The sequence below is a fragment of the Lissotriton vulgaris genome, chromosome 12, assembly GCF_964263255.1.
Source record: "Lissotriton vulgaris chromosome 12, aLisVul1.2, whole genome shotgun sequence".
NCBI lineage: Eukaryota > Metazoa > Chordata > Amphibia > Caudata > Salamandridae > Lissotriton > Lissotriton vulgaris.
In genome coordinates this window covers 624241040-624267842 of record NC_141700.1, presented here as the reverse complement: position 1 = coordinate 624267842, position 26803 = coordinate 624241040, and the positions used below count along the sequence as shown (strand labels likewise).

General features: G+C 45.8%; 1 protein-coding gene across 1 annotated transcript in view; it reads left to right on the top strand.

Annotated features, from left to right (window-relative positions):
* The window catches only part of SNTB2 (syntrophin beta 2), a 285109-nt gene that overhangs the window by 88503 nt on the left and 169803 nt on the right, over positions 1 to 26803 (top strand). Inside the window, exon 2 of the mRNA XM_086945768.1 lies at positions 5700 to 5913. Within this exon, the coding sequence (XP_086801894.1) occupies positions 5700 to 5913 (214 nt within the window). The remainder of the gene's footprint in view (positions 1 to 5699; positions 5914 to 26803) is intronic.

The window sequence follows — 26803 nt, the reverse complement described above, 5'->3', positions numbered from 1 at the left end:
ATACCGATACAAAAGGGGGTGATGGACGGAGTGTTTGAGCAAATCAAACACTCACCCCCAGTCCACTGATCTGGGGTTAATCCATCAACATTCTTTAGCTCACTCAGCCACCCCAGTTCAGACATGGCCATATGCAAATCAGTCTGACCCCATGCCCCAAGGGGACCAGCCCAGCCCGAACTGCCAAGCCACGTCTTCCCTGGACCGGAAACCAGCATCCTGGGACTGGTTTCGGATTCTTAATCCTCATCAGCCAGTCTATCTTGAATCCAGTGGCCAAGTGAGCAAGGGACTCACGTCTGATCATACCCTGCCAATTTAGGGCGAACAAAGCGATACAAAAGGGGATGATGGACGAAGCATTTGAGCACATCAAACTCACCCCCAGTCCACTGATCTGGGGTTAATCCATCACCATTCTTTAGCTCACTCAGCCACCCCAGTTCAGACATGGTCATATGCAAATCAGTCTGACCCCGTGCCCCACGGGAACAGTCCAGCCCAAACTCCCAGCCACGTCTTCCCTGGACCGGAAACAAGCATCCTAGGACCGGTTTCGGATTCTTAATCCTCATCAGCCAGGCTATCTTGAATCCAGTGGCCAAGTGAGCAAGGGACTCGCGTCTGAGCATACCCTGCCAATTTAGGGCGAACAAAGCGATACAAAAGGGGATGATACCAGCATTTGCAATGCAATAGAACTCGCATTTGTGAGAGTTTAAGCTATTGGCATTGTAAATGCCTTTTTATTTATTTGTTTTGATAATCACACACAAATAAAAGGCATTGTCATTTACAATGCCAATAGCTCAAACTCTTGTAAATGCAAGACCTATTTCATTTCAATGCATTGGCACGGGCTGCTTGAAAATTGAAAGCGCGCATGGCGCACTGCATGTTGCAGGAAAGCATTTTGTGCCTGCAGTATGAGAAACTCATTAAAGAAAATAGTACATTACAGATTAATAAGACCTATCGTGTAACAACAGAAGTAAAAGGGCCAGCCCTCATGGGAGGTTACAAATGAAGACACAGCAGTACTAAGGAGGGACTAACAAGCCTATAAAGGAATCAGAAGCGAACATTTACGAAGGACAAGGACACAAGCCCATGACAAATGTGGGCGGGACTTCAAGTCCATACTCTAATACAGCATGCGTCTCAGAGCAGCGCATGCGCTGCCCAGGCTTGCTCTAAAAAGGGCTTTGTCGGTTTGGAAAGCTTCTACAAGGGTAATGCACAACAGCCACATCTGTGATGGCACTGGCACGAAAATAATCATACCAAGGTAATAATATGGCAATAACTCTCCGAATGCTGCATGATTTATCATTCAAATGTCAGCTTTAAATATGTTTTGGAAAACTGTAGGTCTGAAATATAAATTTTTTTATCGTGAATTCACCCTTTACAATTTTGGTATACATATAATAATTCAACCAGCAAACCTTTCTAATTTAGCAGTCTGGGCTGTACAAAGGAGAGCTACTCACAAGTCACTGGAGAGCTACCAGTAGCTCACGCGTTACTCGTTGGAGAAGCCTGGATTAGGCCATGTGGAGGCAGCAAAACTAAGCAGTTGGTGAATTATTAATCTCAAATGAGACTAGATTTGTGAGTTTATGCAGTCGGCGGCACGTTGCTGTTATTTTTTGCAGTCTCCCGCCCACATCAGTAGCGCCTTCGTACTCACTACCGCCTTCGTACTCACTACCAGTGCTAGCCGCATCTAGGCGGGGCCTGTTAACCCCTTCCTTGAAGCCATGAAAGGAATCCGCTGCCGCTCTCGCGTGACTCATCCTGATGGGTGTAGTGGGTGGGTGGACACGACCATCCGTCGCGAGGCCGAGGCAGGAAGGTCGTTGTGTGGCCTGTGCGAAATCATTTCAGTAAACAGTCGAAACACCCCCTCAGCCTATTCTCCTTGCCCGTTTAGAGACTTCAACTGTGCGGACTGAAAACAGCGGCCGGACCTCGTGCCAAGCCTCACTAACACTAAGGGCGTCCAGGATTGCAGTGAGCTGAGGTGACGCACTTCATGCTGTGCCTGCCGGTTCCGACCCATCGTGATTCTTTGCATTAGCATAAGGCGGGCCGACATGGTCGTCAGACTGCAGCAGCCTTTCGGGATGTAAATGCCAGTTTTCGCCGGCCAGCATAACTCGTAAAGTGTGGAAAAACACAGCGCAGTGCGCATCGACCACCCAGGCAGTTATCGGTTGCCCCACATGCCTTTCCGTTCTTGAGGCACGTGTGACCCAAGTCGGTATGGAATTTTCAATTTCTTTTTTTTGTAGCGCGAATTCGACCCGAAGGTATTGGAGAGTGCGTTCTTTACATGAGCAGCGGTTACATGACACAAGGACACAATAATTGTTGCTAGGCCCAGAATCTGAGGATGTTGAGTTTTCGGAGAGACTCGAACCTGGTTCCTCCTCGGCAGCTCTGGCCGTTACTCTCGCAGTTTAAAGTAAAATTACAGAAACCTTAAAAACCTGAAATCATTTATATGCGTTCTGATTGCCTTATCAAGTCAATATACCAACAAAGTTTGATCCTGATTTTTAAGAACCTACCCTCCTGAGTTTGGTCGACTCGCTTGGTGTTTGTTGCCTTACAAAGCCATTTGTGCGTGCCGCGTTGCAAACGTTTAATCCAGTCTCTGACCTTGTTCTTCTCTTCCCAAGAGGCATTTAGATAAGAGCCTAGTTAACAAGGAAGGACAAACTTGGCAGTATTTGGATCGTGACGCGCATTCTTAGGAAACTTGGCACAAGCTATTCTTCCTCCACGTCGAATCCCTTCCACACCTCCACTTGTTCTTGATCCGGTTTCAGGATGATGTCCAAGCGTGTCTTGTATTGGGTTGGATGTGTTTTGCTTTTCGTTCTCTAATTTGTTAATTGCCATATCTGATTTATCTCTAGTAGCTATCCCACCAATCCTGCTGTGAGAGCAGCCGCAATTGTGTGAATAAAATACTTGCAACCTATGACGTTCTACCCATTTTAAAGGCATTTGTTCTAAAGCTCGCAGTGCATTTGTTATCACTTCTCTACACGCTTTGCTATCCTATGGAGAGGCTTCAGACATTGCTCACAGATGACTCCAGCGCAATTCCAAAGCACCCCCACACGAAGCACAGTGCCATTTTGGCCATAAAGAGACGCTCTTTGAAAGCTCCTACGAGATTGTTTTCATGAAGCAGAAATTGCTAACACATTTCATTCTGCTCGTAATCAAATAGTTGAGTACAGTCCAATCATTGTCATGGAAAGTGTGTTTCTATGGCTTTCGGCTTCAAAGTTCAGAAGTTTTAATCTCTAAAGCCAGCTTTCACAGTATGTATGTCCCTTTATCATTGTGTTAAGACTGTTTGGAGCAAACATTAACTTGCTTTTTTTATAAAAGCATTTGGCTGTGAAGTTCTTGTGTATTTTGCCCCGCATTAGAAGCGTGAGCTTTAAACTACACCAGTTTTGTGTTGTTGTTCATCCCACCCTTGCGTGCAATAGCCTCACAAACTGAATTTGAGATGGAACAATATAAGAAATCAACAAGGCTGATAATGTGCTATCCTGGGTGCGAGCGGAATAGAATAGTATAATCTTCAATTTTCTTTTGAACTTGAAATAGTCTGGTTCCAGCTTGAGGTGGTGTGGAGGAGATTCCTTCGGGAGCTGCTCTAGTTCTGAAGAGATCTACAGACAACAGTTTTGCACATAGTCTGGTGGATATCAAACAGGCTTGGTGAGCTGACCATAGGTGTCAAATATCAGAATGTTGTCAAGAAATACCTCAAATCGTTGTTTCAAAACTTGAACTTCCATCAAGATGGGCCCCTTTTACGAGACCTGCCGTGTATAAATGAGGCAGGCCTCCTCTATTTGCAAAGTAATTTCAAGGCTCGGGAGCAGCCTCTAAACCAAAGTGAATTAACTCTGGTTTAATTGTACAGTGAATGTGCCAAATGCTGATGATGTGGAATCTGCAGCCCCAGACATTTCTTCAGAACATAAGAGCTAATGGCACCCTTCTAGGGACACTGCTCCAGCAGCAATATTGGGCACACCAGTTACTTTGTTGACATGGCAGTGTCACGGATCTGCTACTGCCAGTGCTCACCTGAGTGCATAGGAGTGTGGAGTGGTAAACGTATGGGAAGGAATGAAATAGCAAGGACTGAGGGGAGAAGTTGTGGCCAACAAATAAAAAAAAAATGCTAGGTATGTTGGAGTGGAGATTGCAGTCACTTGCAGATTCACTGACAGTTGCTACAAGTTAAAAACTGGGATTTTAGTCTATTGCGAATCAAAGTTAGTCTGTGATGGAGGCCTGAAATTGAGGTTTGTACAATTCAGGTTCCTTTCGGGTCTTTGTTTCCCCTATCTTTTCACTGGACAAAAGCCAAAACCGTGTCCTTTTCTTAAGGGTAATAAGCCTGGCGGTGCGAGGGATCTGTGCATCAGATGGCTTCGGTTGGTAATGGTCAATGAAAAGAGCCTTTAGGGTTGGAGAAAGCAGACAGATGGTGTTCAAAATGCATTTTTTCCCCAACAACTCAAGTCGTAAAATGTGTAGTGAACTGGGTTTTTGATTCGATTTAGATTGGGTGTCTGTGTAAGAAAATTAAATAATTTAACATAATTCAAGTGAAGTACTTAATCTAAGGGGGGTTAGTACGACATAATAGCAAACTGTATCCCTCTCTACTCTTATATGAATGAAAAGGATTTGATATAGCCTGTCCTGGTGCTGAGGTGGACACCGGTGTTAGGTCACTAAGGTGAGATTAATTCTTGAAAAGCCAAGTTTTAAGATGTTTCCTGAATGTTGACAGGTCAGCTGAGGCTCCCGATGAGGCAGGTAGGCTGTTCCATGTTTGTGCACTCAGAAATCCGAAGGATCTCCCCCCCCCCATGAATGCTAGGCATATTTTGAGGATGCGTGCAAGATCCGCAGTAGAGGATCTTACGGTCCTAGTCGGAATGTAGCGACCGACACGCATTTTAAGGTACTTAGCGCCTGAACCATGGAGTACTTCAAAAAATATCACCATGGCTTTGAACTTGATCCTTTCTTTCATTCGAAGCCAGTGCAGAGATTTGAGGATGGGACTCATTTGAGATCTAGGCTTCGGTCTAAAAATCGTTCTGCACTACTTGTAGACACTGAGTGAGATAGTCAGGTAGGCCTAGGTACAGGCTATTAGCGTTCAATTTCCTTTGATGAGGAGGGATTCCTGGCATTGCAGTAGTGGTTGATAGTATACAGACGTTCAGTGGTTTAGGGATTGCTCAGCATAAGTCTGAAACTGTGGCGGAGTCATTCACTTTTCTGTTGTCTCCTTATTGTTGATAGGATGGCCACAAGGCACAGATCCCAGGAGCACAGTAGTCTAACTCCAGACTTTATTATTTCTATTCCTGCATGGATGGTACGTTTCTGTAGAGGTTTGATGAGGGGACAAAAGTATTATGGGTGCCAGACTAGATTGACCAGGAAGAAAAAGATGTTTGTTTTGTACTCGTCCATTTTCCATGTGAAGACCTAACCAGTTTTGACATTTGCACTTTAGAAAGGTAAGTGTGCAGTAATAATAAAGTTCTTGCAAAAATGTCTGTCCTCGCATCATGTATTGCCCTCTGTTGCTCTGAGGGATAGCACTAAACATATTCCTTTATTCTTTCTCCTTTTAGTGAAGTATATCCGGGAGGTATCGCCGTATATGAAGAAGCCATCGCTGATTTCAGAATTATCTTGGGAAGGATCCTCCCATCACTCCCCAAATACAAGCATCAGTGAGGATTCTGGATCACCCAAGCATTTGCACAACTTTCAGGACCGCAAGGTGATCCCTCTCAAAATGTGCTTTGTTGCCAGGAATCTGACCATGCCAGATCTAGAGAACAGGTGAGTAGGAGCTGGGCTGTTTGAAGCAGTAGGTTGGGGTTTACTTTGATATGTTTTTTTTTTTTTTGAGTGAGAATTTTTTAGATAATTTTTATTAAATGTGTAACGCACAGAAAAAAGTGGAACCAACTAAACAATGCCACAAATAATGGAGCATACATCACAAAACTGTCAGACTTCCTTATATGAGAAACATTACATTATCCGATTAAGGAAAGCTAGCCAAACCTCGGGTACCTGAGTGCACCCGGGATGGAGGCAAACATGGACGGAGCTTGTGAAGTGTGAAGTGATAGAGGGGATAGTCACCTCTCTGTACCCTCCACAGCAATCCACTGACCTTCCATTTGTTCTCTAAATTTCAATAGAGCTATTCTTTTCATCCCAACAATCATAAGACACACATCCTCTGCCATTCACCCCAAACCAACCCTAAGGCCCAGATATTCCAAGTGAGTCATACCCAATATCAAATCCCAGAGTCTGCCACAAGTTCCTTCCCCCCCTTAACCTCATAAATAAAAATCTGAGCAGCTGCTACTTAAAATTTTTGGACACTATTCATGGATGACTCGCAATCTTGCAGGGTAATCTCATATTCACCTTCATACACAAGCCAACAAACTCCTTCCTGAGATGCAACAGCTCAGATCACTTGGTCTGACTCTCTCTACTTAAGTCTTTGAAGATATACAATTATACTGCAGGAGACACTGTGCTATTCCTCATGCCAACCACCACTCTGATGACATATCTCCCTCTCTAAGGTAGAGACAGTCTCAGTGATAATAGTACCCTGCTCTGTGGACACACTAACTTGGCCATGGAGGGAAGTCGACAGACCTTAGTGTTTGATTCCTTTGACAGTACGCCAGCCTGAAGAAACGACCCGACCAAAACTGCCAAGTTTTCAGCATAAACTGCACATTTACTGAACTGTTTCTTCCACTAGTCTGCCGTATGTGACGTAGCTACCTGTGTTCACTTTATCCCATCTTCCTGTAAACAGCACACACATGTAGGTTCCCTTTTTCCAAACACGTCTACATCATTTCCACTTTCCTCTCCGTAATGCTCATTTCATTTCTATTTAACACTGTGTGGCCTGGATGTTTCTGTTTTTGTCGCCAACTGGAAATCGCTTAGTCTACCATCTCCCAGATCAGGAGTTACTTTCTGTTCAGCTCCCAGCACCACTCCTTTTCCTCTGCCTTTGTTCTCCCAGCATGTTGTAACACCTTTTCCTGTCACACATGAATATGATGTCACTCCCTTGTTATACCACAGATGGATGCAGGTGCTGAAATACACTGCCTTTTTGTTCAAAGGTTACTGAATGTGTCTGTTCTAACAGCTGCTTCATCTATGACTTTGTAGTCTGGGACGCGCAGCCCCACTATGCCAAAATAATTAGATGCACAGACAAATGCCAAGCCTTTGGGGAATTTAGAAAGACATGTGAATATGTGGTGGAATCGCTCCCTTTGATGGATAGCGAGAATCACCACAGTAAAAAGAAACCTCTTGCAATAGCTTCTATACCTGTCGTCAAACAATACTGATAGCAAAGCGAGAAACTATGATTGATATAAAGTAGAGATTAATTGTTTATATGGGGCTTCAAAAATGAGTGCATTGCCCTTAAGATAGGAGAACAGTAACTGTAGACTTAAGTGCTATGAAGCATTTTGATACAAACTGGAAAACCAGAGTGTTTTATTGGCCACACAATTGCGGGCATAACACTGACCCGGGGAATAAAAACAGGATATTAAAGACGGGCCACTTGTGTTTGCCAAAGCTTGTTTGTTTTTCTTAGTAAGACATCTTAAGTGCAAAAGGTATACCGAGACACCGGCCACATGCTCATTGTAACCATCTCAAACTATATTTCAGTGATGCACCTTATAGACTGAAATCAGTCCGGGATTTCTTGAATTCACGTAACAAGGGGCTACAGCTGAATAGTTTGGGCTGTGCATTTCCATTTGGTGCTCTCTGCCTTTAGTGGCTCCGTTAACAAAAATAGATGGACTGGAATGCGGCTACAAATAGTTACCAGAGACTGAAACAAATTAAATCCATTCGTCACTTTTTTTTCTTTCTTCGTTGTTGCTGCTGTCAATGCTGATGTTTTTGTCTGGCAGCTGTTGCTAACATGTTGGCAACTGTGGTCACTGCTGGATTTCTACTGGTGTCACTGCAGTTGCAGGAGCTGTAGTTTCTTCTGTTGTGACAGTTGTTGCAGCTGTTGTCTCTTCTGAAGCTATAGCTGCGGTCAATGCTCTTGTGGTTGCTGTTGCTTGCTGTCCATGTCATGGTGGCAGTTTTTGCCTTTGGTGTGGTTACAGCTGTGGTTGGGGCTGTTGTGGTGAAAGCTGTGGCCGCTAATGTGATCCCTGATATGATTACAGCTGTGGTGAAAGATGTCATCACAGCAGTGGTTTCATCTGTGCCTGTAACTTCTGTTACAGGTTTTTATACTCTTATAATGGCCGTGGTCACAGCTGTAGATGCTGACTTGGTCCTTACTGTACTAAAAGCTAATGTGGCTGCTGTAGTTGTCACTGTTGTAGTTATAGCTGTTGACATTGCTTTGATCCTGGCGTTGTCGTAGCTGAACTCCTTGCTGTCATTGCTGCTATGAAACGATCCCTGCTTTGCTTGCACTGTGGCTCTTGTAGGCCTGTAGTGGAAGCTGTTGCTGCTGTTCTTCCTGGTATTGCAGTTGTCACTGCTGTGGTTAGGACACTTTTTCCTGCCTTGGATTTTGCTGCTGCAAAGTGGATAGTGACTGTGATCACATCTATTGTGGCTTCGTTAGTTGCAGCTGTAGAGTTTGAAGTGATTGTGGCTGCTTTGGTTCATGCTGTGTTTACAACGGAGTTCACTCCTGTGACCACTGCTGTGCTTGCAGATGTTGCCCTTGTGGCAGTTGTTGCTGCTGTGAGGGTGCATATTGTCTGGGCTGCTATCCTTTCCTCGTGACTGCCGCCGTTGCCTCGTCCTTGCAGTTGTTGCTGCTGTTCTTGGAGCTTCCACAGTAGTTGCTGTAGTCCCTTCTGAGATTACTGAGTTGTGGCTGCAGCAGGTCAAGGCATTTGAGGACATGCTGAGTATTTTTGGCACTCTTGTGTCTCCCTCTGGTGCTCCTCACGCCCCAAGGAGCTCCAGGAGCCTTCAGTCAGGTTATACCCAGCATATCTGTCCTCAGCACTGACTAAGCTCCTAGAATCCATCTTGGGTTCCACACAGACTCCAGTGACAGCTTCCATTCTGGCTCAGAGGTACACTGGTCCCTTTTTCATATACACCATTCCTGATATTGCCAAAAGAGACATCCGATGTCCAACACAGAGCTAAATCGGTCTCTACGTCGCCCAAACTTGCATTCCGACTCCATTCCAGCTAATCCACTTTAAATACCGCCTGATTCAGGCAATATCCTTCAGTACTGAGGTGTTTTACTCCGAGACTTCGTCTTTCTGGTTCCAGTTGTAAACAGAGTTTGCCCACACCCGGAGAGGACAATGGAGTTCATGGTGATAATTTTACTTGCACATTATGTTGATGCCTGTTTATACATGGATTTATAGGAGGCCAATGGGCTTGATACTTTCCATGAAATGGGGCTAATTATTCACTCCTTGGCCCACAAACAGAAGATAGTGCCTCCTTTGCTGTGATAATTTGACGTGCTGCTGATGTTCAGGACATAGAACTGCCTTCTGTTTAAGTTCATTCAAACGTCTTTACAGAAGTCCTGCAGCCTTTTAAGCCCTTACTGCCATCCAACGAAGCCACCAACTTGCCCCCCCCCCCACACAAATGGAGTGTCAAAAAGGATTGATGCGTTCTGAATGCAGATGTTCTATTCAACCAGCCTAGGCTTGAAGTCAGTCCGCATGAAATGCCTCTTTGACCATATACAGGTGCCCTCTGGCGGTCACAGACAAAAGTAGGGCCACCTTGACTCAAACCTTTCAGGATGTTTCTAAACATGCAATTCGTGCTTATTACTTGGGATTGAGAATTTGCGCTAGTGTAGTGCTCTGTTCGTTATGTGTGGATTCAATCCATAGGTTTTTACGGTGATGTCAAGGCGTCCCTTTACTGTCCAAAGGGGCCATTTAGAGGATTCCAAGCTGGGAAATAGGATGGGTTGTTATTCCCGGTATTTCATCATGCGAAGAACGATAGATGCCTTTGTCCTGTTTTAGAAATTCTCTTTCTGAAAGCCGATGTGTAAAACGGCAAATTCAAAATGCTCACACAGGCCCAAATTCTGCCTACCCTGCATCCTGGTGCATGGATGGTGGTCTTGGTCCCCCAGGATGTGTACTTTCAGGTACTTGTCCGGCAGTTCCACAACAGTAACAAGGTTGGCCAAGAGCACTTTTAGTTTGCTGTACTCTCATTCGTCCTTACCAATGCCCCTCAGGTGTTCTTAAAAATGATGGGAGTGGTCGCCACCTATCTTCAGCGGCTGGGGATACCAGTCTCCCCCTAAGTAGACACCTAGCTGTTGTAGACAGGCTTGCTATAGTCAGTCGTAAACCAACTCCAGATGTGGGCGAGCCTCCTGACATTGTTGGTGTTCTCGATCAATGTGCCAAAGTCACACCTGACTCCAGTGCAAGAACTTTCTTTTATAGGATCTGTCTTGGACAAGGTAGAGTTCATTCCCTTTCCTCCGTTGCAAAAAGTCAGGTATATTTGGTTTCTGATCGCAACGTTTCATCCTCTGTCCTGGATCTTGATGAGGACTGTTCTGAGGCTTGTTAGTCTCATGCATTCTGCTTGTCCACTGCACTGGGTGGCATATTTGCCCTCAGCATTGGGATCAGAAGTCTCTGTGAGCCCAGCACATGGAAACCTGTCCAATGTCATCCAGGTTGTGAACGGGGCTACACAAGATCTGCAGTAGTGGCTGCTCGACTGCAACCTGACCAGTGGCAGACTCCTTTCTATCCCAACTCTGAGCGGATGGTGGTGGCAGATTAGTCCCTGCTACAGTGGAGAGGTGTAGGACATCTGAATTTTCTGCATGGTCACCACATATATTTCTCCTTTTGCTGGCCCCTATATTTTTGCTGACTTTAGAACTTTATGCACTTTACCCCGCTAATTAGTAGAGGCTACATTTACATTTACATTCGCTCTCCCACTTCTCCCTAACAGGGATTACCATTTGAATAGGTGTGACATGCTTCCCAAAAGTAAACAATGGACTAATCCGACTAGGCAGAGATAACTCCTTTGAACTTCAGAGTATGCAGGGTGGGGACTGTGAGCATAATTTGTTACCTTAGTATCTACTCCTGCTTAGGTGTCAAATCCTGCTTGACAGGTCTGTTGTGTTTTACAAAGAATACTGCAGGATCACTTGAAAGAAAGGGAAACAGGATGCCAAAATAATTCCTGTGTATCCACTGTCTTCTGCTGGAAACCCCTACTCTTGTTCTACCAGACTTATGTTTCTGGGTTTATTGTTGGTGCAGTAGCTGCTTAAAACTGGATTTTAGTTTTAGATAGATAAAACCTAGGATTACCATAGTTTGTTCATCAAACACACCCGTAGCCTTTGGAGCTCATTTGAGTGTGGCTGAAGACTTTTGACATCTTGAAAATGCCCAAAGGAAGTATGGTTGGCCCAGGGAACTTTTACCCCATTAGTTTGGGTGTGCCTAGGAGTCATTCCTAGTCACAGGCTCATGCCAGGCATAAATGTGGCAACTGCAGCCACCCACCCAAGAACCATGCTCCACTTGAGAAAGGAACAGAGGAGGACTGGAAATGCTGCATGCGATTTGAAGAGGAGCCCTGAAGACTGAAACTGCTTCCTCCCGTACCCAGGACAAAGAAGTGGACGCTAAAGGTCCGTTCTGCTGCAGGGTTGCAACAAGTTACAAGTGGCCTCTCTTGTAACTGCTCAGCTGACCAGTGGCACTGGACCCTTCTGCTGCCCTCTGCTGGACACCCTGTGAGTCTCTAACTGCTTCATCTAGGAACCAGGGGGCTTTAGGAATGTATTCCTGTGGTGGACTGAGACTTACAGGACTAAACTCGGAAGGTAAAATCTTTGACCAGGACAAATACGGTTGGTGTATCTGACCTATTCTCCATCGCATTCAGCCTCAAATTACACCTAGGTCCTGGTCTACTGCGACCATTGACTATAATTAGGACTTTATTCTTCTTGGTGCTATTCCTATTTAAAACTTTAAACATTCTTATCTCAGGTTCTGCATATGGGATTTGTCATTTTTGTGTCACTTTAACTTTTACTAATTTTTCGAATTTGTGTAGGTATTCTTCTTATGTTGTTTTCACTTTATTACTGTTTTGGTACTTCATAAATACTTTACACACTGCCCCAATTAAGCCTGTCTGCTTTGTGCCATAGCTACCAGGGGGTGGAGCTCAAGTTAATTTATTGACTTTCAGGGTTCACAAGGGTTGTGATTGTACCTTGAGGCGGGTAGTCACTACCCCCACCCCACATAATAATCCAATTTCTTACAGCAGGTCATCTGGGAGAGTTGGAGCTCAGAGGACTCTGGTCTCTGGTGGAAGCCTGACTCCATATCAATTTGTTACAGTTGCTGGACATTCGTCTAGTGTTATGGCCTTCCCAACTCCATCAAGGGGAGGCAGGTACAGGGGAGGCAGGTACAGGTTTTCACAGACAACACCACTGCCATCAGGCGCGCAACACCCATTGGTCTCACCGGGCTTCAGCCCCCCCCCCCCCCCCCCCCCCCCCCGTCACCTCCTCTGCCCGGGCTAAGATTACACGCACTGAAATGGTGCAGGAAGGCTGCGCATCCGATCCGAGAAAGTGATTTTTTAAATGCTTTCTGAGAGGCCCAGCAGCCCGAGCCAGACAGCCAGCCTCTGAACAGTTTCAGCGAGTGAACCCCCCTGCCTTGACCTCTTGTTTTCCTTTAGAGGGGAGCAGAGGTGAAATCCTTGCCTGAAGGCAGGGATTTTACCTAAGCACTTGATGGGTTGTGAGCATGGGGTGTGAAGATGTGCACAGCAGGGGGAAGGCATGGCCAGTTAAGGTGATGCTTTTCCTTTGTAAAGGAATTTCTGCTGGCATCTTAGCCCAGGGTATGCTGTCTGTGAACTTGTATAGATGTGTATTCCATACAAGTGCACAGACCGCAAACCCTATGACGCCAGCAGGAATTAATTTACAAAGGAAAAGCTTCACCTGCACTGGCCATCCCTTTCCCCCTGCTGTCTGTGCATTTGACCCACATTGATCTACACAGTGAGACCTTCGGGAGGGGCTGGATGCCAGGACACAGTGCTGCTGATCAGCCAGACTCCGCAGTATAGTATCAGAAGAGCAGGCAGCAGTTTTTTGTGTAAGTTCCAGTAATTTTAATGCATTTTTCAGCACAGCATTACCTACTGCCTGCATATCTAGGTTACTGTGAATGTTGTTCTTGACTTACATACATAGAAACGTCAAAGAGGACAGTCCCCTCCAAATATGCAAATGTAGTGTAAGTTTGTAGTGTTCATTTTTTTTTGGGGTGCTAGTGGGTAATTTTAGAGTTCAGGGTGGGTGTGGCTTTTGGGGTGCCAGTGAGTAATTTTATGGTTCAGGGTGGGTTACGGGTGGGTTACGGATTGGGGTGCCAGGGGGTAATTTTAGGGTTCTGAGCGGGTATGGGTTTTGGGGTTCTAGGGGGCAATTTTAGGGTTCAGGGTAGGTATGGGTTTTGGGGTGCCAGGGGACATTTTGGGGTTCAGCGTGGGTATGTGTTTTGGTGTGCCAGGGGTAATTTTAGGGTTCAGGGCAGGTGTGAGTTTTGGGGTGCCAGTGGGGAATTTATGGTTCAGGGAGGGTGTGGGTTATGGGTTGCTGGGGTCATTTATGGTTCAGCATGGGTATGGGGTTTGGGGTGCCAGGGGTAATTTTAAGGTTCAGGGTGGGTGTGGGTTTTGAGGTGCCATGGGATTAATTTTAGGGTTCAGCGTGGGTATGTGTTTTATAGTGCCAGGGGATATTTTAGGGTTTAGGGCAGGTGTGGGTTTGGGATGTTAGGGGGCTATTTTAGGGTTCATGGTGGGTATGGGTTATGGGGTGCCAGATGGGAATTTATGGTTCAGCATGGGTATGGGTTTTGGGGTGCCTGGGGTAATTTTAAGATTCAGGGTGGGTTTGGATTTTGGGGGGCAAGGGGGAATTTATGGTTCAGCATGGGTATGGTTTCTGGGGTGCCAGGGGTAATTTAAGGTTCAGGGCGGGTATGGGTTTTGGGGCTCCAGGGGTGTGATTTTAGGGTTCAGGGTGGTATTGGGTTTTAGGGTGCCAGGGGGTAATTTTAGGGTGTGGGTGGGTATGGGTTTTGGGGTGCCGGGGAGGGATAATTTTAGGGATAGGATGGGTATGGGTTTTGGGGTGCCAGGGGTAATTATAGATTTCAGGGCGGGTATGTGTTTTAGGGTGTGAGGGGGTTAATTTTAGGGTTCAGCGTGGGTATGTGTTTTGGTGTGCCAGGGGTAATTTTAAGATTCAGGGTGAGTATGGGTTTTGGGGGGCAATGCATCAAACTAACAAAAATGTGTGCTTTAATTGTTGTCCAGTTTCAAATGCAGAATTCACCACATTTTTTTCTCAGCTTGACCTGCGCATTAACCGATCCTGATTATCTGCCATTTTAGCTCCACCCCATTAATTTACATTAGCCACGCCCCTTCCTCTGCCATGTTAGCCCCCCCTCCCCCCCCGAAATTAAGACCTAGTTGCGCCCCTGACTGCCATCACACACACGGTGGGTTTGATGAACACACAAACAACAAGCAGGACGTCGTGAGGTTCAGCTAGGAAATTTGTTCCTTTTGAGGTTGTTGGTTCTTGCGGTTGAGCTTTACCAAAAGTATGTAAAGTTTTCTGATAGATACTTCCAACAGCAGATTCCTCACAATTAGAATAGATATCAAAGACGGAGGCACAGCGAAGTGGGTTCAGACCAAAAAGTTGTGCAGTCCCTTCCAGTCGGACCTGTCTCTCAGGCAGTAGTGCTTTGTGAACATGTGCACTGATGTCCACGCCGTGACCTGAAAAATGTCAATGACAGGCACTTGGCGTGCCAATGCAGTGGTGGTAGCCTCGGTCCTGGTGGAATGGGTAGTCCGAAGCCTGATTTTTAACCAAACTTTATCAGCTCGTAATGCAAAGGGCTATCCACCTTGACAGTCCTTTTCTGCACCACATTACCTTTCTTTGCCTGCAATGAACCCCCCACCAAATGCAGATTGTTCACTGAAGGTCTTTGATGCAATCGCTATAAAAGTTTCATTCTCTTTTTAATGGATTCTCTTCTCCTCTTTTAAGAAGTGAGGCAAGACAAAGAATTTTGGGAGGGTGATGGACTGCCCAGCATTGAAAAGGTATGACTTTTGGCAAGACTGCCTAGTCTTCAGCACCAGTTGGTCTGGAAAAAAAGTGGTGCATGGCAGTTACACTGGGAGAACTCACTCATGCGATGAGCTGAAGACGTCAAAACGAAGAAGGCAGTCTTGAGGGCCTGAAGACGCAACAAGCGGCTGTGTATTGACTCAAAGGGTGCACACACAAGAAATGTAAGGACCAAACTAAGGTCACACTCTAGCATCACAAAAGGTCTGGGAGGGAACATGTGTGTCAAACATTTAAGAAAATGCACAACAGCTGGTGATTTAAAAAAAAAAGGACACTTGGTCCAATAAACACAGAAATGCCAAAAGGGCCAATAAATAACCTAGAATAGTACCTTGCTTGGTCAAAGACAAAACGAATAAAAACATATCCAGTTTGGCTTGCAAAGGTGCTGTTGTGCGGACTTCAAACCATGCCACAAATTTGTCCCAGTGCCCGGCGTAAAACTTTGTGGAAGGTTGCCGGATAGTCCGTGACAGTCACAACTTTGGTTGACAAATTAAATGCAGTTAACAGTCGCCACTCAACCTCAACTCAAGGAGGTCAATAACGATTGCTGGACTAATACACAGTCATTGCTTAGCATTGTGTAAAATTGTGTTGTCTTTGAGACAACTATGTTGTGTTCTGTTATGTTATCATGTTATGTTGACAACTGTATTTTATTATGTAACATCAGCAGGAAAATAGTGAAGTTCTTTAAAGTAACACCTTCTGTTTTCCTGTATTCAATGTTAAGAACTGACCTGAGATCAATGTATTAGTTGCCTAATAAAAACGGTTGAGTCGATGTGCCCAGTGGCGTGAAACGCCTCTCGCTCGGTAACTCTGTGAACACGTTTAATGCTCTTCTGGATCCACGTCACTTTTGTGGTGTATTTCTTCGCCCCTTTGGACGGCTTCTCGGTGACTGGAGGGACCTGGCTGCGGCTGGTTCCAGTTTTAGAATGGCACGCACACATAATTCCCATCTCACCCTCGTGCCAGGAGTGCCCTTCCCAGCTGTCGCGAGGGCGGCTTTTCAGTTCAACCAACCCTGAAAGTTCTGTCTTTTTCACACGCGTGTTAGGAGAAAAGAACGTTTTTTGCCTGATTTCAGTTTTGTTTACTGAAGTGCAGTCCTTTCCTTTCCAGGGAACGTGCTTCTAGTGAAAGGTTAAACTTGCAGATCTGTTTTTTCCAACGTGTTTTAGCTTAACGATTAGCTACAGCTAAACGAAAAATGATGGTTTGAGCTGAATCCAGGACCGCCTCTTCTTCCTGACCCCTCGACAGTGTATCTCGAGGCCACTGGCCTGTTGAATGTTGTCACCCAGAGAGCCATTGTGGATTATCCTGGTAAAAGTACATGTATCCCTTCTAAACGCCCCGCCCACTGCTGTACTTGCGAGATGTCCTGAGCAGCAGCTGAGCACCGATTGCACTGAAATAATTCATTTTGTCATCCAGGCTCTTGGTTGTGAACTTGTGACTAGCTTCTACCTCCCACGAGCCCATTAAGTCACACACCTCCATATTTTTCTTCTAGTTGAGGGGATTTGCAGCTGTTTTTAAACGTGGTGATTTTCTGCTTAATATTTTCTTGTCCTGCCTGGGACTAGTCAATTCGAATTTTTTTCCCCTTTTGTCATTGATGTCTACTTCATTGGTCTCACTGACCTCAGATACTCGGTCACTTGTTTTCTCAGGACCGTGGCCTCTCATCCATACTCATTTTCGCTCCCTCGCCCTGCCCCATACAGGGACAGTAGTTCGATGTCTAGATGCCACACAGTTACTTCTGAAAATTACAGGGCCTTAGGCTTCCAGGTTTCCTTCTTCACCTCCAGTTTCCTTCTGAACAGTTCGGGATTTTCTGAGATGCAGTGTGGCACCACTACCTGGAGCCACACAGTAACCTGTTAAAACCCCCACATTCTACGAATTACGTCTAGGTAGTAGGTCCCCAGCCCACATACCAGCCCCAGTGCTGTCTCCACTGCCGCAGCTGTCTCATACTGAGGCTCTGGGAGCTTCAGGCCATCTGCCATACTCTTCTATATCTCCACTTATTAATTTCTCCAGGTTGACGCGAACAAGGATTCATTATTAGAAAGGGAAAGGTGTGAAAGATTTTCAAAGCCATGATCTTCCATAGCATCTTGAACCAGGGCATTGATCACAGAAATGTGAAACTGAAGGTCTATGAAAAGAATCACCCTCTTCAGATAAATATTGCCCACTCTCAAACTTGGGAGTCGTTACACAAATTAAAGTAGAGCCTAGAATTGTTCCTTTGTAAGATTTCTCATGGACCACTAACCAGGTTACTTTGGGAATGTTGTGATTGACTCCTGCCTCTTTCAGTGTTTCTACTAGTCTATGTGCGAACAGCCTTACTGCAAATTTAACTAATACCATTGTTTCATTATGTATATAATAGCTGCTTTCTTGCAATGATAATTATCTTCTCTGTGACTTCATTGAATACAAATTTCAGGTGTATCTTTGTCCACCAGATATTATTCCAATGCTGTAAACTTTACACTTACCACTAATAGCTCTGTTTATACATTTAAGGTATTGACAGGAGAGCTTTACATTCAGCATTCACACTGTTCTCAGACTAAATGTATGTGTTACATTAAAATCGCCAGTGTAATATCTGAGCTGGTGGTGAAGCCTATACTGTGCATATTTCCTTGTGGCGGCACGACTTTAGCCCACCCAGATTACAGAAAATCACCTTGCTTTTGTCTGGACTGTTTCACCTGTGGCTTAAAAAATACTCAGTTGTCTGGCTTCTCAAAGTTTGCCCAAGCATCAGAAAATACTGCAGTGACAAATGTGTGCTTTACAAACTCTATGATGTAGTACTACCAAAATGAACGTTGCCCAGGTAAGCTAATAAATAATTTTTCCCCTTTGATAATTTTGCTAAAATTGCATGAGCGATTGCATTCTCTACAATTGGTCAGGTTTTGTAGAAAGTTACACGCAGAGAAACTTACTAGATACTACCAGCCTCAAGTTTTAAAATCTTTCTGCTAAAATTAGGGAATGCTTTACATGGCAATTGTAGGAAATGTAGTTGACACTACAATACGCTTCTAGCATGTTTTGTAGAATGCCTAAAGAAAATCTTTTTCTTAATTTGTTTAAGTGTAGATGTATATTAGTCCAGAGAGATGTGGAGGTAGTTGTTTAGAGTGGTAGAAAAGCAGGCACACCGTAAAGGTTGGCACAATGTGTTTTAGCCTGCATGCTCCGCAAAATTAACTGGGTGGGGAAGTACAAGGACTGAATGAATAGTTTTATTTGTAAAAATGAATTAAAATTGACACATTTAATCGCAGTAAATCATTAAAAGTGGCAATACAATCACTTAAAAAAATAAACCCCAATCTGAGATGAAAACCGAGCAATACAAATATTACAGATTACAAGAACAAATATAAAAACTTTCAAATGTTGATACTTCGGCAGTAACCGTGACCAACACAATCAAGTCTTTTGCCCCCGGATGGCGACAGAAATGTTGTTAACAAATTTCCCAAAGTGAGGCAAGTGCATGGGAACAGAAGTTGTCATGCAAAATTCCAACACCGCCTTGCAGGTGGAGACACCATTTGACGTCAATATCTCATTTAGTAAAGTGGGACGTGCAGATAAAAGCTCCGGACAGACGCATAATAAATGTAACATGGATTCTCTTTAATACTCCCAGAATCTACTGGGTGTGTTCTCTGGTTTGCCTGCCCAGACTAGATGGAATTCTTTATATGGTAGGACCATGAGTTAGGCTCTGAGGAAACATTGCCTGGTTTCCTTTGTTAATGCTGACTTTAAGTATGGTTGCAGTTTCGCATCCCCGTATGATTTTAAGATAGGGACAGCATAGGTGATGGAATGAATGGTTGTCAGGTCCGCTTTCTTCGAGCGGAGTGCGGCCTGTTTCCTCAGGGCAGCTTTTAGGCTGGAGTAGACTCAAGAGAGTCCTGATACTATCCATTTGCACTTCCTAGAACTGGGTACTGGTCATAAAATAATGTTCGAGGCATGTGTGCCGCTAAATTCATATCTTGTGCATAGATCGCCGCCTAGTGTTGGGTCGGGATGATTGCACCTTGTTGTCCTGGAAGAGTCTTCGAAGTATCACGAGATAGGTGGCTCCTCCCCTGGACTACAGTGCGCATGGGCATCATCTCCATCCTCAGATTGTTTTTTTCCGCCATTGGGTTCGGATGTGTTCTGAGACTCTAGTTCGGAACCTATAGAAAAAACTTGTTTTCTTCAGGCCAAAAGGCCTTTTTAAGCGTCGGTATTGTACTTCGTTCGGTTCTGAGTTGACTTATCTGGTTCCCGGATACTTGAGCACGTGTGCTCCCAGCTTTTTAGGCCCATTTGAAGATTGACATTGACGATGGAATTCCAGGCCCCGTGTAAACGTTGCCCAGTCTGTAACGTGAAGTATCCTCTCTCAGACGTGCACCCGGTGTGCAACAAATGTCTGTCTCCAGACCACGACGAGGGGAGTTGCTTGGCCTGTTCGAGATTCAGGTCGGAAGAGGCGCTCGCTCTTCGACGTGAGGCGAGGCTACCGGCGCAGAAAACGTCGGATGTGGAGGATATCTATGATGATGGGGACGACTAGGGCCTTCTAGAGGAGGAACCGGAGCACTTCTCCGACCCAGCCTCTGGTCAAGAATCTTACTACGGAGAAGAGGTAGACGATGAGTGCATCGAAGAAGATGGGGCCGTCGAGGTAAGAGACGACGGTATGGTAATGGGAGCCGCAGAGGGCGGCTCCAGCGATGAACCCGACCGAACCCTCGGGGGTCAAAAGTGACACTGTCTTGTCAAAGGCTCAGGTCGAAGCATCGCCGGAAGGCCTTAGCCAAGATCTTTCTGCTCATTCTACAGCCCCGCAAACTGGCCCAGCTAAGAATTTCAGAGCCTTCGGTGGGTACGCCTTCGAAAACGAAACCGAAACTGACTAAAGGCAAATCGAAACCGAAACTGGTCAAACCAGGATTCGTTTGGCAAAGCCTTGCTCCATCGGATCATAAGAAGGCTCGGAGTGTCATCGTCCCTTCGGGGTCGCAAACGGGTGCCAACCCAAAGATCGGCACATCCAAAAAGGTGCCAAAGGCCCAAGAAGACGGAACAGCGTCATCTAAGGCTGCCCTCGGGGTCGTGGACAATGAAGACGGACTTGGGTCGCAGCCGCCCCTCAGCCCGAATTCATACAAGTTGATGCTGGTGAAGTTTCTCGAAGACAAGCACAAAATGGCCGCTTTGGAACATGACGCATCAAGCCGCGGCCATTTTGGGAATCCCAGTGCAACTCCTGGCTCGAAGTTGGCGATGGCCAAGAAAAAGGCCAAACAGCCATCGGGACCTCCACCTATAGTTTTTGGACTGCCTCCGACTGCACAACTTAAAACTTCTAAGCCGGCACAGGGCACCGACCCTGGGAAACTGATGTCAAAAATTAAGGGAACGACCGCCACTCCTGAAGGCGTCGGTTCCACTCCACCTTCTTCTGACAAATCAAAGAAGTTGTACATTGACACTGCAACTGGAAGACTCACCCTTTTCAAACGGAAGATCTTGCCGGAGAATCCAATGGATTCCTATCAAATTCCACTTAAAAGGAAAAGAGACTCTGCTTCCTCGCCGGTTCTTTTCGAGCCCATCAGGCCTTATGGACAAGCATTTACACATTCCCCCACACGCACTGAGGATGGTGGGGGTGTTGACCAGAATGACAAACAGTTTAATTATCCTGATGCATATAACCAGGACGATTCGCAGGATGTGCTGGACGATCAAGGCACGGCGGACACCCAGTCTTACCAAGTCAAGACAGCCCCTGATTGAAAGGGCGGCGTTGAACCACGATGTGGTCATGCATGCAGACCCAGTTGAGGAGGACTTTCTGTTTGATACCTTCTCTACGTCGGACAGATCAGTGAAGACGCTGCCGATGCTGAAGGGTGTCCTGAAACACGCCAATGACATTTTCAAGGACACAACCAGAGCACGGGTGGTGAACCCGCGTATTGAGAAGAAATACAAGCCTCCTCCTGTGGACCCCACGTATATAAGGGGTCAATTGCCATTGGAATCTTTGGTGGGCTCCAATGCCCAGAAGAGGGCGAACTCACAAACAAGTGGTGATGCTCCTCCCCCAGACAAAGAATCTAAAGTATTAGAAGCTTTTGGGAAGCGGGTTTCTGCACAGGCAGCGAATATTTGGAGAATAGCCAATGCACAGGCTCTACTGGCTAGATACGATAGGGCTCACTACGACACCCTAGAGCAATTGTTGCAACACCTGCCTATCGAATATAGAGAGGAGGCGAACATGTTGATTCAGGAGGGGAAACTGATATCAAACGCTTCTATTAAGTGGGCACTAGATTCAGCTGACACTGCAGCTAGGGCCATTAACACTAGTGTAATGCTAAGGAGGCAGGCATGGTTACGAATTTCAGGGTTTAAGCCTGAAATACAAACAAGTTTGCTCAATCACCCCGTTAATCCTGATTTTTTGTTTGGGCCTGACGTTGACACAATTCTTGAAAAGATCAAGAAAGACACTAAGACGGCTAAGTCCATGGGGGCCTTGCAGTCTCAACAGTTCAGAGGGGGTTCTTTTCGTCGCTCAGGTAGCAGAGGGCCGTCAAGAGGGCAAGCATCCCAGCAAACACAATACAATAAAGTTGGTGCGCAGACCACCTTTAACAAGAACAATAGAGGTGGATACCGTGGTAACAGCGCCAAGGGCAGAGGACGTGGAAATAATAACACCAGGTCCTCAGCAAATACCAAACAGTGACGTCTTGTCACTGCCCCCGGACCATGTAACACCGGTCGGGGGACGACTCCAGCAGTTCCTGCCGGTCTGGGAAGGCATTACCACAGACCGGTGGGTGAGGCAACTTATCCAGTACGGGTATTGTTTAGAACTAACATCCACTCCACCCGACATACCCCCAAGACACCATCCTATGTCCGCAGAGCACATAAACTTATTACAGCAGGAAGTGGCCAGCATGCTGCAAAAAGGGGCCATAGAACTGGTGCCTCTAGAGGAGCACGGAACAGGGGTGTAATCTCTCTATTTCTTAGTCCCAAAGAAGGACGGGTCTCTAAGACCCATTCTGGATCTGAGGCCCTTGAACCTATACATCCTTTCAGAACATTTCCACATGCTGACTCTGCAGCAGGTGCTGCCATTGCTCAGTCAGGGGGATTTTCTGGCAACTCTGGATCTGAAGGATGCCTATTTCCATATACCCATACATCAGGCGCACAGGAAATACCTCCGGTTCACCATACAAAAAAAGCACTACCAGTTCAAGGTGCTACCTTTTGGGGTGACCACCGCTCCCAGAGTGTTCACCAAATGCTTGGCTACAGTGGCAGCACACCTTCGAAGACAACACATTCATGTCTACCCCTACCTGGACGACTGGCTTGTGCAAGCAAAGTCGGCCCAGCAGTGCGCCAGCCACATGTCCCGCACAATTCATCTCCTGCACAGTTTGGGATTCTCTCTGAAATATCCCAAGTCGCATCTTCAACCCGCTCAGGTACAGCAGTACCTGGGAGCGACGTTGGACACTGTGACAGCCACAGCCCAGCTAAACTCTGTGCGAATCGACAGCATGCAGCTGCTGATTCGCAGATTCAGACCACAACACTCACTACAAGCGCGAGTGTTTCTGCAGTTGATAGGCATGATGGCCTCCTGCATATTCATAGTCCCGCACGCGAGACTGCACATGCGTCCGCTCCAAGAGTGTTTGGCACGACAGTGGAATCGGGCTCAAGGACAATTGAAAGACCTAGTGTTGGTGACCGGTCGTGCGTACAACTCTCTGCATTGGTGGAATCCACGCAACCTTTGCAAGGGTCGACCGTTCCAAGAGCCTGTCCCACAAATAGTGCTCACGACTGACGCATCCCTCCTGGGGTGGGGGCGCATCTCCTTCATTACACAGTGCAGGGACTATGGTCGGATCAACAGAAGAAGATGCACATCAATCTGCTGGAATTGATGGCGATCTTCATGGCAATGAAGCTTTCAAGATACATCTGTGCAACAAGGTCGTGTTGATCTGGACGGACAACATGACGGCCATGTATTACATCCAGAAGCAGGGAGGTACTCACTCTCCACAGTTGTCCCTCTTGGCACAGAGCATGTGGAAGTGGGCCATTCAGAGGAACATTTTCCTCATGGCGGAGCACCTCCCGGGCCAGGACAACCAGATGGCGGATCTGCTCAGCTGGCACAGTCATCAGGTGCACGAGTGGGAGATTCATCCATCGGTGCTGCAACCGTACTTCCAGCAGTGGGGGCATCCAGACATCCACCTGTTCGCCACAAACGAGAACGCAAAATGCCCAAACTTCGCCGCCAGGTTCCCACACCCGCGGTCTTAGGGCAATGCGATATGGATGAACTGGTCGGGCAGATTTGCGTACGCTTTTCCGCCAGCCCCGCTCATACCTCTGGTGGCACTGAAACTCAGACAGCACTCAATGACTCTCATCCTGGTTGCTCCAACGTGGCCGAGGCAAGCATGGTACACCACTTTCCTAGAACTTTCCATGGTGCCTCATCAATGACTGCGCCTTACACCCAGTCTTCTCACTCAGAGCCATGGCGTAGTTCAGCACCCAGATCCGCAACAGTTGAACCTTGCGATATGGCTCCCGAAGTCATAGAATTTGGGTATCTGAATCTGCCTCCTGATTGTATGGACATCATTAAGGAGGCACGACGTCCTACCACTAGGGCCTGCTATGCTGCCAAATGGAAGCGTTTTGTCATTTACTGTTCCAGCCGTGACATAAACCCGCTAGATGCATCGACACAGGACATTATTTGTTACCTGTTCCATTTATACAGATGCAATCTGGCATACAGTTCTATACGTATTCATTTGGCGGCAATGGCGGCTTACTTACATAACAGACAATGCCTTTCACTGTTCAGAGTGCCAGCGATAAACGCCTTTATGGAGGGACTCAAGCGAGTCATTCCACCCAGAAGGCCACCTTCACCTGTCTGGAATCTTAATGTGGTTTTGACCAGACTGATGGGACCTCCTTTCGAGCCTCTCCACTCATGTGAGATACAGTTCCTAACGTGGAAGGTCGCCTTTTTAGTAGCGATCACGTCGCCGAGACGGGTTAGCGAGCTGCAAGCCCTAACCATTCAAGAACCTTTTATACAGGTCCATGCAAATAGGGTAGTACTACACACTAACCCTAAATTCATGCCCAAGGTGGTTTCTCAGTTCCATATTAATCAAACTATTGAACTGCCAGTTTTCTTTCCTAATCCTGACTCAGTGGCAGAAAGGTCACTGCACACATTGGACTTCAAAAGAGCCCTCCTGTACTATATAGACAGGGCGAAGGATTTCAGGAAGACTAAACAACTCTTTGTTGCTTTCTCCCCACAGCACAAAGGCAAACCCATTTCAAAATCCGGTATAGCCAGGTGGATTGTTAAGTGTATTCAGATTTGTTATCAGAAGGCTAAACGCACACTAACAGTCCCCCCAAAAGCGCATTCCAAACGCAAGCTAGGGGCATCCATGGCTTTCTTGGGTAACATTCCATTGGAGGACATTTGTAGAGCAGCCACATGGAATAACATACATACATTCACCAAACACTACTGTGTTGATGTACATTCCAAGCAGCAGGCTGCTGTAGGTCAGGCTGTTCTAAAGTCCCTCTTTCAGGCTGCTGCAGCTGGCTCGGGCAACCACCGCTAAGGGAGAAACTGCTATTTAGTCTATGCACAAGATATGAATTTAGCGGCCCACATGCCTCGAACGGAATATGCTACTTACCAGTATGCATCTGTTCTTGGCATGTAGGGCCGCTAACATTCATATCGCCCACCCATCCTCCCCGGTGCCTGTCGCAGCTGGAGCAGTCGGAATTACTTCTAGCATGGTCATCAGGTATCTTATTGGACTCCATCTCTGCCACAATGGCGAAAAACAATCTGAGGATGGAGATGATGCCCATGCGCACTGTAGTCCAGGGGAGGAGCCACCTTTCTCGTGATACTTAGACTCTTCCAGGACAACAAGGTGCAATCATCCGGACCCAACACTAGGCGGCGATCTATGCACAAGATATGAATTTTAGTGGCTCTACATGCCAAGAACAGATGCATACTGGTAAGTAGCATATTCCTTTTCAATTAACGAGTTCAGAAAAAAACAGACATGAGCTGGAGTTGCATTGTTTTGGTGCGAAATTCATCACAACTTGTTAGGATTCAACTCTAAATTATCATAGCTACACAGATTCATGGAGATCTGACGCTCAGCATCTATTTGTTATTTAAAGACATTGTAAAGGGCAAGGATTGGTGCCTCCAGAATTTCATGTGCACTCATTTCCCATTTAGAAGCAAAATTGTGTACGACAAACCATCACTGATGCAACTAACTAATAATGCCTAGTCCTAACCCTTATACTATGACCTTGTTCTAATACTCTGTTTCCCTGCTTGAATGGTTTATTGTGCTTCATAAAAATCGTAATGAACTTATTTCAGAAAAGCAGTGCTAAAAATTAATAACATACTCGTCAATTATGCTTTCAAAAGGATTTTCTAGATTTCACCAAGTGATGTATGCTGCTATTAGTTGGCACCACATGTATATCATTAAAATACAATTATATTGTTTTATTTATAGGAGTCAAATTTTCTATAACAAAATAGTACATGGTAAATTGATTCTGCTCCCTCACAGCCTTAAGGGGCCTCTTGCTTTGAAGCAGCCCCATCGGACTGCAGAGATGAGGAGAACATTCTGTAAGCAAAAGGGCGGTAAAAAGAGAAACACAATCGGCTCCCCTTATTACTAATAGCGGGAGCTACCCTTTCAGAACAATAAAATGTCTGTCCTCAAGGATAGTAAGGTCATACAGTTCTGTTTTAATTAAGGACAACTTCAAAGGACACAAACAGTAGGCAAAATACTTTTAAAAAGCCAGGTCTACAAGATCACTATTCATTTAGCAATTTGTTACGTTAACACTTGCCCAAATCCTTATTTAGACGGCACCTTATTACCTGCAAAGGAGAACTTTAAACCTAGAGCAAACACCCATCTTTCTGTATCTTGATGTACTTAGTTACTGGCAAGCTTATTGGCAAAGTAACCCAGGTGGAGTGGGGAAACATCCTTTTCCACGCAACCATTACAACGCGTAATGGTTACATCGTGGTTTTAACACCTCAAGTCATTACGTCGACTTGCACTGGAGGGCGCTCTAGAGTAAGAAATAGTGTGAATTACTATTCCAACTCCTTCCCTACTGTACGTAGACTGGAGTTGGAATAGTAATTCACACTATTCCTAGGTCTAGAGCCCTCCAACGCAAGTCGATGTAACTACTTGCGTTGTAAAATACTGCGTTGTT